The 20,117-nt window shown below is 39.4% G+C and overlaps 1 protein-coding gene and 1 long non-coding RNA gene across 2 annotated transcripts; one reads left to right on the top strand and one right to left on the bottom strand.

Moving 5' to 3' along the window:
* Positions 1-654: 654 nt before the first annotated feature.
* LOC113157385 (serine/threonine-protein kinase/endoribonuclease IRE1) lies at positions 655-18,683 on the bottom strand. Its single transcript, XM_026352872.1, has 22 exons — positions 18,452-18,683; positions 13,055-13,175; positions 10,817-10,850; positions 10,069-10,141; positions 9,647-9,719; positions 8,621-8,743; positions 8,209-8,310; positions 7,859-8,120; positions 7,282-7,360; positions 6,773-6,932; positions 6,283-6,398; positions 5,982-6,176; positions 5,260-5,524; positions 5,079-5,169; positions 4,784-4,973; positions 4,330-4,429; positions 4,021-4,220; positions 3,625-3,772; positions 3,233-3,360; positions 2,675-2,798; positions 2,119-2,186; positions 655-2,012 (listed from the first exon to the last, which is right to left on the bottom strand). The coding sequence occupies exons 1-22, from the start codon at positions 18,527-18,529 to the stop codon at positions 1,470-1,472; spliced, it is 3,273 nt and encodes a 1,090-aa protein (XP_026208657.1). The 5' UTR covers positions 18,530-18,683; the 3' UTR covers positions 655-1,469.
* Positions 18,684-18,836: 153 nt separating this feature from the next.
* On the top strand, positions 18,837-19,730 carry LOC113157395. Its single transcript, XR_003298453.1, has 4 exons — positions 18,837-19,052; positions 19,148-19,243; positions 19,424-19,450; positions 19,625-19,730. It is a non-coding gene; the product is annotated as an uncharacterized LOC113157395 (long non-coding RNA).
* The last annotated feature ends 387 nt before the right edge of the window (positions 19,731-20,117 follow it).

The raw sequence follows: 20,117 nt of genomic DNA, 5'->3' as shown, positions 1-20,117 counted from the left end.
TGTTATCAAGTGACACACCCAGTACTACCTAGTACGTATTTTTATATTTCCTAGTGCAAATTTCCAAATCTGCATTTGCTGGAATGATTTTAATTTTATTCCATAGTGTAAAACTCTTCTCTGTGCACTCAGTATCAGTGACTTTAAAGCACAAACCACATCATAGAAAAACTGCCTTCAGATTTGAATTCAAATTAATGTATCAGGTAAACAGATGATTCACTCTAGACTGAACTCAATACCACCTGATACTTTCGGGAGGGGGAAATAATTCTACACTGCTGTAGTATCTAGGTCAGTGCCCAGTGTCAACAATTGATTAGAGCTATATCGTCAAACTTAAAGACCATCTTACCACACCCAGCCTAGCTCTAGTTTTCATCATGTTTACCTCCAGATCCGTGATTGCCCTTTTACCCAGAGCCTTTATAAATGTAGTTGCCACTTGGAGCCCTTTGAATTATTTCATAACATCAGACAAGGAGGGGATTTCCTGTTGGAATAGCTGACACAGACCCCTGAGTGCATAGCAGCAGTTTGGAGCACTACAATAGTTTCTTTTAGGTACCGACTAGTTAAATATTCAATATTTTTCATTATTCCCATGTGAGGAGCAGCAAGAGCAATAAGCAAACACAATCTAGATATAAAAAAAAAAAATAGAATTTAATGTGCAAGTCATTAACTTCACTTTGACACCCTTGAAAAGTTGCCTACATGAGCGTTCTGCAGCCTGACCTCTACACTCATATACAACTACATAATTACAAGAGGATAAAATTACCTACTGTATTCAGATGCCACCCTGAACATCCTTTGGAACAGTCAACACAATAGTCTTGATTGACAAAGAGAGAAGCAGTCTAGCAGCATTAACTGGAATCAAGCACATGTAGCATAGTCAATTTTTAAAGAGCTGTGCCCTTACAGCACAGTGACATGGATTTTTAAAGGCACATCAGCCACATTAAATGATTTATCAACAATGATTTGAATTCTGAATCAGTCTATACAAAAATATACATACAGTATCTGTGCAGTGAACAGGCTCACTCAGAAATACAACATTGCACAATAAAACAACCCATGTGCTCAACATCTAGACACGTTGCCCACAATAGTGGACAGATATTTTGGACAAACACTTTTTGGGACATCCCAGTATATTTATATATATATATAAAAAAAAAAAATTAAAAAATTAAAATAAGCTCAGTCCAGCTACAAGAAAGTGCCCACCACCACCTTCTTTTAGGCAGAGACAGACCTGTGGACGGTTTGGGAACATTTTAACCCAGGAGAGCAGAAGGCACTTAATCCAGAGTCCAGCAACTGCACCTGGCAGTGGATCCCAGGCACTGCAGGCCTGGTCCTCACCAGCTCACAGAGCAGCAACTAAGACCCAGTGAGTGTCCACTCGTTAAGGCAATGCTGCCATCTGTGCTAGGTCCACCCAACTCTGGTTCAGTTCACACTGGTTCATCATCCTGTGCAGGAAGCTCTGACAATGTGTTCACTTCAGACTGAATTGATTCTCTTTGCCTGAGAGAAACTGTAGGCGATTCTGAGGCAAACGTGGAGTTTACAGTTTGACTGTGCAAGTCTGTCTGTGTGGACAGTGCTGGCTGCAAAGTCTGAATTGAAGATACAGGCTTATCTGGTAATGTAGAGGGCACTGATTTAGCAGGTGCTGTATGACAGACCTGCTGTGATGGATGTGTAGGTTCCTGGGGTAGTGAGGGGGGTGATGATGTGGGTGCTGACAGCTGTTGAGAGAATGACTCATTTTGTCTTTGTAGGCCTGGATGTGTGCATTCAAACAGAGTTTTTGCAAGCTGCTCTGCAGCAGAGTAGTAAGGTAGGAATGGCCTTTCAGGTGCACAGGTCCGCATGGCCAGGTAGGTGTGCATCAGCAGGTGGGGAAAACGGGAGGTGAAGTAAGAGACAAAGTCATCAGGGATGGAGCCCAAAGTCTCCTGTACCTCAGCAGGCAACTCTCGGTAATGATGTTTCTGTTAATGCAAGACAAAGCATTAAGACTGGCAATAGAAATGAGTTTGACTTTATTACAAAGCTGTTAAACAAAGCCAACACACACACACACACACACACACTTACCTTATTTCTCATTGCACGCAGAAGATCTCTGACTGACCCACCCTTGTACGAGCGAAATTTCCGCAGATCTGCCAAAATACAGATGATAATAATAACAATAATTAAAATAATGACATACTTTATCGATTCCCCTGGGGAAATTTTTGTTTGGACAGCTGCAGTAGATGCTAATGTGGTGTGTCTGTGTCTTGTCTAGGACACCTCGACATGTAGCCAAGAAGAACCATCAGTCAGACCACTGACCATTGGGTTTATAGATGACTGCTCTACCAACTTAGCTACATGTTGACATAACAATAGAAAGAGATAGTATGGCATCATTGGATGTTCAAATTGACAAGAAGCAGTAGGCTTACTTAACTATCTACTGCAATATTAATAATATATTATGTATTTTGTGGTGACAGAACACATTAGGACAAATAAAGTAAATCTTGCCAAGATAATATTCTTCAACTATTCTCTAATCCTAAATCTGACAAGACGTGGATTTTTTAACACGTGGCTCAAGGAGCTTGTATGTGACACACTTTGTCAGACTGATCCAGTCTCATACCTGTCTGCAGTGGCACTGTGATATGTTCCCTCCAGTCACTCTTGACAACAGCTCTCCCACCTCTCTCGAGCTGCCTCACAATTGGTCCGTCCAGTGGTTCCTTTTCTATTCTGTCGCTTACATCCTACAAGCAACCACAGATTTCAGTAAATTTCAATGAATACTAGATCATGTCTAGTGTGTTACGATCTAAATGAGGAGTACATCAAGTTGTTTAGGTTCAGGTTCATATTTATTAATAAACTCAAGTTTCTACTGTCATCAAACTGGAGGTTATTACACTGGAAATAATCAGCTCTTCACATAGTCCAGTGAAGACAATCAGGAATATCTTCTGAAATTACATTTAAATAGGCTGCACTTATGAAGAAATGTATTAATAAAAAGTGCAAGAAGAACACAAGGATGAATACAATTTTGAAGTGGGCCAAGTGAACGAACTGGCATCTTTACTGCATTAAGGTGTGGTAGGAGAATGCAGAGGTTTAAACCACATTAGGTGCAAGAGAAAATGTTATCTTTATAAAAAATTTTCCCATCAGCAAAAAGTTGATTAACCTGAAAGAACTGCAGCTCCTTCTCCAGGCTCCAGAAGAATGGGTGTTTGAGAATACTCTCAGCTGAAGGCCTGCTATGGGGCTCCATCCTCAGCATCTGCTCTATTAGATCTCTGGCTACAATGTCTGCTATAAATTAAATAATAAAATAAAATGGAAAGAAATAATATGAAATGTTAATGTCTGTGCCACAAATTTATAACAATCAATGACATGATATACAATTTGAACCTAGCTGGGTTCTGTAATCTCTAGGAAACACAGTTTCCAATGATTTTAGATGTGAAGCATTAAAAGCTACTTCAAACATAATCTGAAATTACAACTACTTTACCTCTATCTGCCTTTATTTGATATTTATTAGCAGCTACATCAGTAATGTTTACATCTTACCATGTTTGTCTGTTTGCAGATGGTCTAGGCTGTATCTGCCCAGTAGGATGTTTGCTTGTCTATGCAGAGACTTGCCAAAAGGATGACTTCCCTCAGAGACGACATAGTAAAACACACAACCAGCAGAGAAGATATCAACAGTGCAAGTCTGCAGGAGAAGAGGAAAAAGTTTAGGATGATGTTCCAGTGTGGCACATGACATACCAAAAGATAATTTATTTTTTGCATTGTATTAGCAAGTTTATTAGTGTTTCTGCTGTCAAACTAATCAGATGCTCACTTCAGAAAACAATTTTATCCTTTAATTATTATTTTATGTCTTCTAAAAGAGCTAAATGCACAGTAGAGCACAAAATTTGTTTTCATAAGTAATACTTATGACCACCACTGCCTCACCGGGTTGTCTTTGCAGTCCTCACTGAGAACTTCGGGGGCAATCCAGCCCTCAGTGCCTGGGACCCCAGACCTCCTACTGAAACTGTGACGGCCCACTGCCAGTTTCTTACACAAGCCAAAATCTGAGATCATGGCGCGGACCCGACCATGGGCATTGGGCATGGACACCAGGATATTGTGAGGTTTCAAATCTCTGTGGACTGAAGAAAACAGAAAAAGTGAGAAGAGGAGTACAGGTTCATAGTTAGGGGTAAAGCAAATCGACCAATACTTTTGATAACGTTAGTGACTTAAATTCACTAATGATACCTATGTTGAGAGAGTGCAGATGGGCCAGTCCTGACATGGTCTGCTGAAGCAACATGACTGGCTCTAGTCCATGACGATCAAAATCAGTCTTTTCCACATACTGAAATGATAAAAAACTATGGTCAGTTAAGTCCTGGAACTCTTAAGCGCTGACGTTTTGACATCGGTTGAAGATGAACTAAATTTATTCTTTTAACATGAAAACCCTGAATTAAAAGAATTCAACAAATTTTCACTTGCTCGTTTTTCATTTGATCAACTTTCACTTTAAGTATAACTATACTGTACATAATGACACTGAAAACATCAAACAAGGATACTACAACCAAAATACTTGACATCTGAAGAACTCACTTTTAACCTTTGTCGTCACTCCAAAAGTGAAAAATTAATGCTGGTCCTCACAGTGACAGTCATAGAATCATACAATGTGATCTATTAAGCCATTTATCACCTCCTGAAGTGAAGCCGCACACAGCTCAATGGCGATGTACTGGAACTGCCGGTCCCTTTCAGTGCAGAAGTAGCGAATGACATTTGGGTGCTCATCCGATTCCCTCAGGAGTTGGACTTCTCTGTCTGCAAAGCTGAAGCACTCTGGGAGAATTCTCTTGACTGCCACTGGACGGTTGTCAAACTGACCCCTTGTGGTGAAAGAGTGGAAATACAACATTGAATGATACTAGTGATTTTCTGCAATAATACAGTTAAACATCATGAACATTTTTTTGGCTGTTGTTTAGACTTACTTGTACACAATGGTGCCTTCAGCACCATGACCTAAGACCTCTTTCGGATTGAAAGTTATGTTGCCAACTTTCACAACACTGGAGTCGTCCTCTGATAAGACAAAGGTATCATTTAAAAAATGGCTATCGAAATGTTAAACAAACAAATAGTGAAATGTAAGCTTGGATTCCTCATCTTTACCTCCGTCTTCATGTTCATTGGCTGAACTGCCCAGCTCAGACACAGACAAGTTGGAGTGGTTGGATGCACGCGGGGTGACATTTGGGCTGCTGTGGTCTGAGCATTCAGAACGAGTGTGGGCCACCTCCAGGTAGTCGCCGTCTGGGGCCAAACCCAGGCCTGCATCTGCAGGGGAAAAAGGCTGCTGCCTCTGGAGCAGCTCCAACCTCTCCTCCATCTGTCTCTGGAACTCCTGGTGCTGCAGCTGCTGCTGCTTGTGTACACTCTGTGGTAAAAGAGGACACTAAGGCTGAAACTCTAAAAACATCAAAACTGTTACTTTGTTAAGTCATCAGTATATTGTTCCAGATGTCAATAAGCGCCTAAAAAGCTTTGGCAAATCTACTCTAAAAACAGATCCTGATCCTAAAAATTTAATTAACATGAATGTACAGTTGTAATGAAAGGAAATTAGATTTCTTTTTGTAAGTTTTGCCCATAAAGCTACAATAAATAACATAGGCTGGGACTGCCCTACATTACCCAGGTGACTGAATAAAACTGGCACCGATTCTAACATACCAACATACTGATGCTTCATGCTGCCAGTACTCCTGTACCTTTACATAGATTTTATATTGCAGATTTTCAATGCAAGATAAAAGCTTTATTCTAAAGAGGTTTCCTTCTGTAAAGCTCATGAAGTATTACTCACTCGACCACTCATTTGATGTTTGACTTACTTTAGGATAGGTAATCACAAAGGCCACCCATCCAGCAAGGAGGAAGGTGGAAAAGATGATGGTGGCCATATCTTTAAGCATAGAGTCCACAGGGGCTTCTGGGCGAATAGTACGACCACCAGTTCCAGGTTCCTGGATTGATGTTTCAGGCAGTGGAGGAGGGGGGCCATCATCCATACCACTATCATTCACCTTCTACATCACAGAGGGAGGAGACAAAGAATAGAATAAAAATAGTGCTTGCTCACTCTTGATGCTGGAATATATTTGTAAGAATTTCTAGTAAATAAATAAATCACACCTCCTCTACTTTCTTCTCAGTAGTAGGTGGGATTACATTGGCTTGATTACGAGGAAAGCTGTCTGGGAACTTTTCCAGAATCTTATTATGAGCTTCAGGGGGTGTCTCATGATGACCTGAACAGGAGAGAGAAACTTTAATGAGTGTTTACATCATAGCCAGAAAACCAAATATTTTTTTGTGTTGGGTTTTTAATTATGATTATTAATCCACCAGAGGGCAGTCTCAGCACAATATATTCACCCAAACTATAACAAAACATTCAAAGCCCAGTCCTTCAAATTGAGATGTACAGTAATGACAATGAAACTTCTCAACATAAGTCACAGGAGAAACCACATTATAGATGTCGTCCTCATGTCAAACACCCAGAATTAACTATTAATTTATGTGTTGACCCTCAAACCACCATCATCATAGTACCAGTTAAGAAACAAGAAAATGTTTAGACCTAATTTTACATTCTGATATATCTGCTAATGTAATATACCTATGAGGAGCAGATAGTTCTTCATGAAGTTGATATGGTTTCGCTCCCGAAGCGCAGCATTGAACTTGACACTGGTGCTGGGTGTGATGACACACTCCTTATCCTCTTCTGTCTCCTGGCTGTTGGGACCCTCGAGCATGGGGAAGCTGCTGCCACGAGGCTTTGCATAAAAAACACACCAACATTTAAGATATCTCACATGAATCAGATGAGTAACATTAGCATCCTTGGAGAAATGCTTAATAATTATTTGAGAGAAGCAGCCTGTGAGGCAAGCTGATCTGTGCAGGGGCAAGCTACAACACAACTGAAACAGGATGTATGCATATGATGTCACTCGCATACTTGAAAAATCACTCATGAAACTTTAACAGTTTAAAGTGGGGGAACAACTGCACAAGTCGGAGTCAACATAAAACGTGATCATATTTTAACAGTAATAATTTTTCATATCTTACTGATAAGGACTGTGTTTTGCTTAAATGGAGATCGGCATAACTGTCACTCACCACCACAGTGACTCCATCATGCACCAGGGAGGGAGAGGCATACAGACTGGTGGAGTATTTACCCACATACAGGGTGGCCCTGACAGAGAAAAAGCAGAGGCAAACAATTGCTTACCTATATGTAAAAACGCCACACATCATGTTATGTGCTGAACAGTGTGACAAAATACAATTTGAAGAACTGAAATAATGTCAAAGTACTTTATCACTTCCAAACAGGCAAACGCTTGCAGGTGTAAACACAACATTCAGTATAACGCATTCTCTGTCACCCACTAGTTAGATATAATTAAATTCCAATATTAAACAATGATACAGAAATAAAATCATATTTTGATTTCATTCCATCAGTAACATAGGCTCTTATATAACTGGAATGAAAATGTTAATGTTTAAGAACAAATGGTTGTTAATTCTATTTGAAGAATATAAAATGATATATTGGTTCATGACTTAAAGGAGACAAATATCCAAATGAGATCTGTCACAGTAGTAACATTCATAAAAATTAAAGCCTACAAACAGTGGCCATTGACAAAAAAAGAAAACAAACAGTGATTACACCCTGTCTGCTTACATGAACTTATTCTTGGGTTTGTTCTCTTTGGGGAACGGGTACTTCCACTGGGTAATGCGCCCAACTTCTCCCGACATGAAAGTGAGGTAGCGCAATGTTTCCACAGCCACATTAGTATGGGGAACTTTGCGGAGGCCCTCACGCTGCCAGATATACATGGCCACTACTGGGGAGTTGTAGTTCTGGACCCACTGAACGTCTCCAGATTCGCTGTCCACAGTCACTACAAGGCCATCACCATTGGACACAAAATGTGCCATCTCTGTTAGGTGGGAGAGAGAGAGGGGAAAAAATGTGATTAGCACCAGAAATTTAATCTACAAAAAAAAGTCAGTGTCCAAGAGACTTACTGTATTTGGTATCATCATCAGGAAGGGTGGAGGCGTAGTCAGAATAGGTGGCATTCCAACGCAACTCTCTGCTCTTGGTGTCATACATGGTGATGGTATACTCTAACAAGAAGATAAACAACAGACATGTACTGCCAAATGCAAAAAATATTGTATTGATTTTAGGATGCTTATGTAACATTTACAAAAGGCATTGTTTGGGTATTCAGTTCTGGGTGTAAACAGTGTAATAAAAGGACTTCCTTGCTTACAAAATATTGGATTCATAGGATGGAAAACTGAGACACGAAGGGTTAGAACATGCAAGACATGAAAACCTGCTGAATGGGATGGGCTATCATTATCATCTAAATAAAATAAAACTCATTCAGAAAAATCATTGCTCAATTTGAGATGCAGGTTTGAGTTTTACCTGTGCGCCCTAGATAGAGAAGAGATGAAGAAGGACACAGCATCTCAGCAAAGGAAGAAGTCAGGGTCTGTTGCTTCTCCCCAGTCAGCAGGTCCACCACATACCACAGGTCCTGCTTCTTACCTGTAAATGAGTACAAGGACACAGATAATATGATCCATCTCTGTTATGACAGCATTTTCTTGACTGAACAAAAGCACAGCTTGTATTTCACTTTGAACCCCTGTCTACTAGTAGTGTAATATGAATTGAATGTCTACTGACACAGGAACAGGGTAGCTCCTCAGAAGATTTCTCTTTATTTGGACGCATAATTTGAATAATACTGTCATTTAGCCTATTTTAAGTGAATTAACTTCACCATTTTCCCAGCCCAGATAAGCAAAATAACATTCAGGTATTTAACCTGCACAGTGATGGGCGTTGCCTTTCTATGATTAAATGACCAACCCATATTCTCTCTGTGCTGGCATCTCACTCAATAGAGGGAGTGGTAGTAAAGCCATAATCATAGATTATTATAGATGAATGTAAAAAACATAAATTAGGAAGCTGATGAGGGAAGAGCCTAAATGTCTGCAAACTGTACTTGGTAAATTGTTGGTCTGATTTAAAGAGTGACAACTGTAGAATTTGCAGACCTTTGCATTGCTAATGTGCTTTGTTCTGGCTGCAGCTTCAGTTGAATGAAACAAAAGCCTCACTGATAATGACTGTGGGGAGGCAAATGTCACCCGCTTTCCTCTAAACAATGACGCACTATGGTAGATTACCTTCCTCTGTTAACTGTTGTAAATTCAAAAGAGAACAGACTACGGCCACAGAATGAGTGGAACAGAAAAGTACTATAACATTTTCTGTTCAGCCAGATAACACCAGCTCATTAAAGGTGAGGAGTCACACAGAGACACCAACTGCACCCACTTATTCTTAAGGAAACTCATGACAATAATTCAGCTTAATCCGAGTAGATTGTTGCATACAGAACATCAAAACACATCATTTCTACTTGAGAATTAGCCTTACCCATGTACAGGACTCCATCAGAACTGCGACATGGAGAGGCTTGGACCAACTCAGGGATTGTGAATGGTAATTTCTATTCAATCAAAATGATAAAAAGATTAGTTAACCATAACCATCCTGTACATCTCAAGGCAAGCATTCACTCCCATTGTAAGTTATTTTATTTTATAATTTTTAGTTAAACTGTTGTCAAAACAGACAAATTAAATGAACCATGATTTGATACGTTTAAGAAAAAAAAGTGGGAACTGCACATGGGGTTAAATATTTTTTGTATGGGAAACATCTTGCACAACCATAATTGCAAGTCCAGAATGAGGGTGCATTATTTTAAGCATATTTTTTCTATAGAACAGGGAAGTGAAGAATGTTTCTCGCAGAAATGGGAGATTATAATTTATGATAAGGTTATTTCCTCTTACTGTCAGCCCTTCGTTGTTCTTTCCTCCCAGAGAGTAAAGGCTGCCATCATTGGGGTCGGGCAAAAAAGCAGGCCTGGTGGTAAGAGTCAACAAGAAACAGTCACATTTTGGGACCAGTAAAAGGGCAAAATGTAAGCATTTAGTTTGAGTGACAAGACAAGTTCAACAGGTTATGGCATCCATTTCAACATCTTTTGTTACAGACAGGTGCAGCACACAATTATATTAACTGATGAGCCAAAACATTATAAGCAGCCCTGCCTAATAAAATGTTGGTTTTGCATGTGCTTTTAAACAGTTCTGACCCACCAAGACATGGATTCATATGAGACCTCTGACGGTGTACTGTGTTATCTGTCACCAAGACATTAGCTGCTGATCTTTAGTAGAAGAGGTTTTAAGGTGAAGCCATCATGGGTCAGATTCATTCCCCAACGCCCTTTCTGTGGTGTATCCTCAGAACCTGGTAGGTATATACCACTGCTGACCAGGAGTTACTTCACGAAGATGCTTCAACAGGCTGTGACAAAGTCACTGAGGCCTTTACATTTGCTCATTTTTTTTCATGTTGAGAACCCAACATGAAAATGAGGCAACACTTATTGTTGTACTACCATCTAATATGTCCCATCCCTTGACATGAACTGTTGTTCTGAGATAATCGGCATCATGTGTAAGTGATCCTAATGTTATGGCTCATAAGTGTGTATATGCACAATCATGCAGAAAACAATTCACAGATACATACTCTGCCACATGTGTGGGGACCTGAAGAACTGGATCTGTGAGGAGAGAAAAGGAGACAAAATGCAGTCAGGACTAACAAGAACAATGACATACAACAGAAATCATGTCTAATTAGATGTTAAGAAATGCCATGAACGTTAGTGACATTAAACTGCACAGAAAACAAAGTCCAAACGAAAACCTGTCTGGCAAACAAGAAAGACAAACAGTCATGCTGGCAAACGGCTCTTTCTAGTAAAGCATGTAACGATTATTGGAGCAAAAACTGACTGTTTAATGAGTCCACATTTGATGACACTGTACTACTATAACATCTCTTTATATTAATGTCAGTGAATATTTGAGTTTTGGAAGGACAGTTAAGGTGAGGTGCTTTTAGGAATGAAATGCCACACTACTCTTTCCATTTCTTTATTGGGCCTTTTGATGAGGAGTTGAATTATATTCATTGTTGATGAAAAGCTACAGGGACCCAATCATGAAACTGAAGAACTGTTGTACACTGAAGAATTCATGGCCAAAACATTTGTGCTTGTTTTCTTTGTGATGGCCTATTCCAAATAATAACAAAAACCGGGGGCAAGTAGACACTGAGCAGAGGGCCAAAGCTGGAATAAAAAGGTGAGTTTTCACATTTAGCCTACTTAGCATGGACTTTAGCCAAGAGCTAACTAGCAAAGCCCAAACCGTCATTGCTTCTACACAAACACACCTCCCCACCGTGTGAACATACAGGGTGTGGACCAAACAGTGTGGCTCTCCGGAGGAGCTCAAAGGGGTCAACAATAGCAGGGGGAAGGTGTAGCATTACCCAAAGTTCGTCAATGACTGTTGTGCTTAAGATGCATCAGCATTCATTACATGTAATTGTAGAGGTGGTGAGCAAATAGAGGTTTTCTGTGTTGCACAGAAGGATGTGGTTGGCTGAAATACAAATACATGTTCACAAATCCAGTGGGGAGACAAGTAAACACTGAGAGGACATGCATATGGACTGTTTTGGTCCAGGGAAAGAATGCCTCCTCTTCACTATGTGGGTGTATGGTTGCCTGACTGGAACATAACAACAGGTGTGTAAAAAGCCTGGTACAGAAGTGATCAATTTATATTCAGTAGGTCTGTCAGGAAAAACAGATGATGCGGAGGAAGCAGCCTTGGCTTCTGATTATTAATGATCTGGGCATTAGCTGGACCTAGCCAGAACAAGACTCAAAACATTTTAGTCTATCACAGTTGATAGTATAAGAGTGTTAATGAAACATGTAACATAAAGTATATGTATAAAACTGAAAATGTCTTTATCTATGATATTATGCATCTTATTTTAAGAAAGGAACTTCACAAAAAATTTCAGCACATTTTTTAATCACCAGTAAGTTTTTGTTTTTTAAGAATTCAATGTTTACATTAACAAGGTAACCATATAACAGTCTATGTGTGTGCAGGTGATACATGAGTAAGTTGCTCACCCTTTCCTTCTGTGACCTTGATTACAGACTATATTTGTCGTCTTTCTGTTAATAATTAACCAGTCTCCACGTCTAACAGAACATCTCACAGCACTTGCTTCAAGTACAGCCTAAACACAAGATTCAATCCTAGAAAACATTTCCTGTATCTAATAAGATCAATTTAGAAAAAATGTAAAACGAGTTCATGAGTAAAATCTAAACCCAATTTATTATTGTATTTAAATGCATTATTGTAAAGAAACTTCAGATATTATTATAAGATAAAAATTAGGTAGGTTTAACTCAAGTAGTGGTTTTCAAATAACGGTATCAGTGGTTTTCTATAACATTTGAATAGTTTGCTTTAAATGGTAATAGTGGTCACACCCTACTTTTTACATTCAGATAATCATGTTTTTACTTGAAAATTTGTGTAACCAAAAAACAGTGACAATAACATTTTATCGTTTTTCTGTGCTCAGTCTGAGTTAAACCTACAAGAGGTTTAATCTGTGGTCCACACTGCTAAATTATTTACCTACACTGATTTGTAAAGTTAAAGTGTTAAAGCATTCTCCTCTCAGCATAAATGAAAACCAAAAATAACAAAAGCCAAAAGCATCTTATCATGTTTAAAAATGAAAAAATAAATAATCAAATTGTCATTTCTTTCCTGTGGCAGCATTCAAAAGCACTTCCCCTTTGCAAAAGTAACCAGAATAAATATATGTTCCTTGAGACGGTACAACTTGACAGAGCTCCAGTCAGCTCCACTCCTCTCGTCTTACCTTCTTTCAGAGTCCACTTGATAGAGCCTGATTTCTTGCTAACAGCATGCAGGTTTCCATCCAAGGTGGACACAAAGAGCAGGCTTTCAGGAAGGGAAACCGTGCTCGCACTGCCTAACCCCTGCAGAAACACAAGGCAAAAATCAAGATTTACTCCAAAGATTAACAAAAAAAAACATCTTTCAAATGCTTGTGAATGAAAGTGATAAATATGTTAAACTCAAATACTAGTGAGCATGCATGACTGCACTTAAGTTAAAATGTGTGCTTTTTTTACTGATGATGTGAATAATGACTAGATATTCAAATATTACTGAAAATACACTAGTTGCATGCTGAAGTTGCATCATGCTATTGAATTTATTCATCCAGTAGTAGAATCTTGCAGAGAATGATAAATTGCTAAACAAATGTTGCATTGTAAAAATAGAGAGTTTCCTGCTTTTATCATTACCCCAGTATTGTTTTCTAAAAGTCTGTGTACAAATCATTACCAGTATCTCATAACTAAAAAAACACTAGGAGGCAGCCATCTAGCTGGGTAGTACGGGGCACGTTGCTGGGTGAGCTTCCAGAGGGTCTGAGTTAACAGCCAGAGCAGTGGATTGCCACGTGGAGGGGAAAGTAAACAAACCAGGTAGAAAGTATAGCACGTGTGCATGTTCTAAACTTCACCATCCCACTCAGGGTACTACCCATTATACCCATTAAGGACGGGTGACTTTTTCAACAATTAAGTCAATGAACGGAGCGATTCAACTTGTTGCTGTACAGACGAATAGCGGGATGAAAGGCCATGTGGGGACCCTTCTTTCCAGAACTTACTCCCACTCAGATATGAGGGCAACATAATCAGAGACGGGAACACTTGACTAGGTGACTAGGTTTTAGTCTGTGACATAAGTAAACAGTAACAGAGTAACAGAGACATAATCCACAGATATATCCAGAACACACAGAAGGTATAATTAAGTGCAAATACAATAAGAATCCGGCAAAAACATTTCAACCCAAAACCTCAGCAACCCAGCCTCATGACTTGGCTTCTGTCAGAATTAACATCATGGTGAGTGCTGTGTGCTCAATTAATCCACTATGGAAACCTCTTGAAAACAAAGATATGGGCTTCTTATAGTTTTTGACACTATAATTCAGGAAGAGGTCCAATGAAGGAGTATGTGAGCTCCGACTGCCCACTAAACTAAAGAAGGTCACATAAACTCAGCCTGACAAACCCCAGTATTTTTTTAAAAAAAAGCTGTTCTTTAAAAGTAGTAGTTACAAAAGGCAAAGTGAGCTTTCCATCTATAATATATAAAATGTGCAACAGCATATGTGAAAAGATGTTTTAGCTGCTTAGCTACAAAAATATTACATTACTGACAAGTCCACTGGTTTTATTAGGCATACTTTTCATATTGATTTCCTAATACTTATTATCTCAGGGTACGTTCAGGAATGCAACTAAACCTGCCATCTTCACCTGTACACACTGAGCACCTGTACACACTGAGCACCGAAGCAGCTGCACTCACACTACCACTTCTGTCTAGACACAGCATACAAAAAGGTGGGTAGCTGAGACACACCTCATTCTCCTACCAAACCACAGTAGCACTGATCAACATCCCTGACTAATCTCCCTGAATGGGTTGCTGGGCGCAATCCAAAAGAGTCCCTGCAAGTAATGTAGATTACCAATTTGCAATTAGTGAGCATTTAGCCACTCTTGAGGAGATAAGGAAGGTGGGGGCTTAAGTGCTCTTAAGCCAGACACAAACAAACCAACACAGCTAGAAAGTCAGGCCTCAGCATGTGTTGGAGTAAATGCAATCACCATCACCAAGTCACTTAGGGTGTTTCCTCGTGGTAGCACAGCATCCATTTCCTTAGAAAACCACAAACTGACCAGTATCAGAAGTGAGTGTTGTAAAATACCAATCTAATGGGCGCCCCCGTTGGATTAGTATTTTACAACACATACTTTTTTTCTCCCTGTGTCTTATTTATCTTAAGTTTGGGAAAATACAATCACATTGTAACTGTTCCAACAAACAACCCTAATCTACTGAAAGTTTCACACTATATGCAGAAAGAAACTGAGATCCTCCACATTTGTGTACAGGTCCCCCGCTGTAGTCTCACATCCTAGACAAATACGTGAGTCAATATTGTGCACCTGTGGCTGTTCCCACAAGCATAACAAGTGTACTAAGAGAATCATAACTTAATCATCCGTTTTTGGGCCTCCCATAGCCTCCATCAGGTTTCACAAGCAAATAACCTTCCTAACATCTGTTAGTCTCCTAGTTTTGAATGGACACTGGCAAATATTCTACAGTGTCAGGCTTCAGTGACATCTGGTTTACAAAGTCTGCCTGTTCACAGCAACTGAGGATGTGAGATACAACACTTTTAGAATAATGAAACATTCAGGTTTAGTCTCTCATTTCCTTATTCTGTGTGTAACAAATGTTCAGGAGTTGCGCAAGCGAGTTACATAATACCACAGAGTTCTGCAAAACCAAATTCTTGGCAAGTACTGAGGTCTTCACTTTGCCTTCTGCAAAAATGCCTTGAACAGACACTGACTACAACACTCATAATATGCTGGAGTGTCACTGTGCTACACTGCCTCTCACATTGCAGACAGACCTCAATACAGGACCAGTTCTACTTGGCAGTTTTCCCAACTAAACAGGCACACTGAGATGCATGCTAGGTGGCAACACAAAGGTAGGGGGCTTATCGAATAATGCCCGATATTCAAAATGAATACAATTATATTAAAAATAATGCAAATGGGTCAGAACACACGAAGCAACATATGTGTGTCCTTATCACGACTGCCCTGCTTGATTCCTGAAGAACAGCATTACCTTCTGCATGCATCATTACCCTGTGACTGAAATGGCCATGGTGGGACTTGATAAGTCAGTATTGAGTCACTGCTAATTTTAATAAAGTCTTTAGCCTGCCTGTCTGTCCAAGTGTGTGAAACAGACCTTCAGATTTTTATGAACAGCCTGAACTATAAGGATGCTCTATGGCACCTATAGACTCATACAGGGGAGAGAGACAAACACACAATGTTTAAGATAAGTGCATGGATGCCAAATCTAAAGATGCAAAAAAACCAACATCCACTGCTACTTGATTTCTGTTGAAAAACTGTACACTTTCCTGCTACAGACTTATCTGCAGCAATAAACAGTCTGTTTGCAGCTTTCTTGGGTGCAGGCAAAACCACCACAGGAACTGAGACATTTATCACACCTGTGGTTATTTATCATGGGACATTGAGTAAAGCAAAAGAGTCAAGTAATCAAAAAGTGAATTATGAAATTAGTTGTATGTACATGAGGAAATGTGATTACAACAGCATGATGATCTATCAGTCTTGCTTGAAAGTAGTAATTTGAGGTTTCCCCACTCAGGGCTGTGTGAAGATGACATGACTAAGAGGGTTTGATCTCCTTCGCAGTCTTAGACAAGACTGGGAGAGTTAGATTTCAGGAGGTTAAGACAGTTGTAGACTTTTGCAATGGGGAGATGATCATTCAAGTGTTTAACATTTGAACATTTAGTGGACATCACTGACAAGACCTTAGCAACCTTGTCAACACAATAAGGTAATCTCCGTAGGATGTTGTTTCAGTGAGGAGAATGTCACGTGTTGGTCTTTGCTTAGACAAAGTTTGAGCAGAGCCAGTCTAATGTTGTGATAAGATAATGTAAGATCACAACTTTTTCACTAAAGTCAGACAACCAAAACCATAACTCAACTTGAAAAAAAAAATAAATATGGCCAGGGTCACAGCAAAAGAACAACCTACAGCTCAGCATCACAGTTTAGTCTAAAGTGAAGTAAAATATTTTTTTTGGGAATCATAGTGTTGTTGGGAAGACCAGCGGATGTGTGAAGTGAATCACGAGCATAAACATTTAAAAACAAACAGCAATTGCTGCTGGAACAGCAAGCTTTTGGTCACTGACACATCCTCCTTACAATGGAAAATACGATGACCTCAAAAATAGCTCAATTGTAAATTTTACTAGAGCAAAAAAAAAAAAAGGTCCATTTGTCTCTCTGTCACACACACTTTTGTCACAAGCTATAGATAGCAGATAATTTTCCACCCACACTACACAAACAGACCTAAAAAATGATAGGGAAATTTAGAGACTACTTGTTTAGCTGAAGTGGTTTACAATCCAGCTAGTTAAAGGTCTCTGCAAAACTACCTCCAATCTTTTCAACACACTCATACTCAGAGCATTCTCTGTGTACACAACGGTTTTATTTAGTAAATAAAAATGTGTTGGACAAGGCTGCATTACTACAGTATTTTGCATAGTTGTGTATTTTTGTGCATCAGATCTGGTTACACGTTGCACAGATACATACTTTGTTTTATTCTGAACTGGCCTGGTTAATCAATTGAACTATAAAGAGTACAGCAACACTAGGCTTTGATTAAAAAGCTCTTAAGTTAGCAACTAAATATACAACACACCATATGGCATCCGTCCTTCTAATGTTAGGTGGTTGTAGAGATTCCATCATAGGGGGAAAAGTTCCATTAATCATAATGCAGGTGTGTATTAAAAGCACTGGTAGGACTCATTTTAATCTTTACCTCAGGACAGAAAGAGGTATTTTTTGCATCAAACTCTGTCTACTACTACATTAATGCATGTGTACTGCTTGGTTTACCATCTTGCAGTGCAACATACACTGCAGGGTCCAGGTACACTACATGTTTATTGATAAGGGTAAAGCTTTCTACTCACAGGACATGTGTTCAGTCTTGACTTAAACCGCATACATGAGTAATATTAGCATACCAGCGTTTCCTGTGAGGAATAAGAGCTAATACTAATAATGCTCTTCTTAAATGCACCAGTGTTTTATTGACATTATCAACAAGACCACAGAGCTTAGCTTTGAAACTAGCTAAACTAAAAACTAACTATAAAGCTGTACGAGCTCGTATCGCAGTTTCACAATTTATCATCATGCTTTGAGGATGGAAATTAGGTTTTCCTGGTTTGTGACAGTCAACACAGTGAATTTGAAATGACCTACTATGGCAATGCAATATTGGCAAAGTTAATAACAGGCTTCATAAAACACACATTTCTTCAAACGACTGCTTTTAGCCAGCATGCTAACCAACGTTCTTGTTAGCTTCCTAGTGTCATGTTAAAACAACACAGCGCACAGACAGAATGAAAAGTTAACTCAATCCCACATATTTTGGATTTAGACTGCTAATACTTGTGAGTGTGAAGACAGACAAATCAGTGCACATTAAGTTAAAAGCATGGTTTTAGCGACTAACGCCGAGCTAACGTTATCCAAGTTAAGCTAGCTTATCCAGTTAGCCCTCTTACCTTTTGTGGGAAAGCAGCGCAGCAAAGCAACGCCAAAATACACCACACCAGGGCCCGACTGCTCGCTGTCCAGTCCATATTTTGTGGTCTCAAGCCGGGGTAGACAGTTGGTCCAAATGGCCGCTGACTACATAGGAAACATGATTCGTCTTACAACCAGATGTTACTAAATTATTTTAATCAACGACACGGAGCCAGCGGCGGCGGACACAACGTTAGCGCTAGATCCGCTTCTTCCTGAAACGAAAACCACGGGGGTTGGACTTTGGGATAGATATGGTCCACACGAGTGGAGGAGGGGAGAGGTAGAGTCGGTACGAACCAATGAGCGAACATCCAGACGCACAGGATGTGGTATAAAACACATCCGGGGGACATTTTCTGCAAGAGCTCTGCATGTTGGAAGCATGCTGCATGCGATTAGCGTTAGCTTAGCTAGGTTTACAAGTGTAGCTTTGAACATGGCTGAAAAATGCTTCACCTGTAGGGGTTGTCGTTATTATTATAAAAACACATGATTGGAAAATGCGTAAATTTAATTTCCAATGTCATAAAGCATGTTGGAGCACCCCGACTAGGCCGCATCAGCGTGGAAAATGTGGTAGGATTGCATTTTTATAATCCAGTTGCAAAATATTTGATTATGTTTAACCCTTTCTGCAGACAGTATGATGATATGTTTATCTTTTACTCAAGGTTGCTAATAAGTGTGGATCAGTGCGGTGTTTGAGGTGATTGCACACCCACACGTGGTCTGGAAGGTGGTGCACTTCGAGGACACCATGATTAAGAGTGAGTATCTCTAAAAAATCTACCTTAATCTCCTTTCTATGGTTCATGAATGATGATTTAGTGCGTTAGACTTCTGATGTCATAATGAAGTCAACATTCAGTCTGATTTGACAGTCAAATATCTGTCATATTGTGTGTTTGTCTTCAGTCTCAGTCATGACTTTTATTTTTCTCATACAGGAGCTGAACAGGCGTGTGGGAAGAACAGTAAGTGTTTAGGTTAATCTAAATATAACCTTTTAAATGGTTGTGAGTGATGATCCTGATGCGTTAGACTTCTGATTACATTTTGAAGACAAGTTTGATCTGACATGACCCATGCACAGAAATGTGTGATCATTTTGGCTGTAACAAAGCTAACAAAGGTGTCTTCTCCTGCAGGGATTGAACTGTGATGCTCAAGAAACAGAAGGTGATGCAGCGGACCCTGAACGCTAGGAACTGAAAAGTATAAATGTATAATTAAAGCATTGGTTTTCAAACTTAATACAGTGTCTTTGTTTAATTTAAACATTTCAGTAACTCATTTCTTGAGCACTGTTCTGAACCCGAGTGGACTTTTCATTGGTCATTCATAGGTCCAGACGAGTGCAAGATCAAACCAAGTCTTGTTATAACTGGGGTTTCTTGGCAATTTTACCAAGTCTCTCTTTTAAAGCAAGACACAAATGCTACTTTTGTTTTATAATGTGTTGCATGAAAAACATGTAAAAATGGAGGATGTTTGGAGCTAGCATTTTAAATATGCTTGCAGTGCTGCTGTGAGATTGAGTTCCAGTCAACTTGCATGTTAATAGCTCTGATATAATTAAGACGATTGAAAGAAGTTTAAGAATGTGGAAAAAATGACTTGATGGCATTTTGGGCACTTTTA

Source organism: Anabas testudineus, chromosome 8, assembly GCF_900324465.2.
Source record: "Anabas testudineus chromosome 8, fAnaTes1.2, whole genome shotgun sequence".
Taxonomy (NCBI): Eukaryota; Metazoa; Chordata; class Actinopteri; order Anabantiformes; family Anabantidae; genus Anabas; species Anabas testudineus.
The sequence above is the reverse complement of the archived record's forward strand: the minus strand, read 5'-3'. Positions and strand labels throughout refer to the sequence as shown.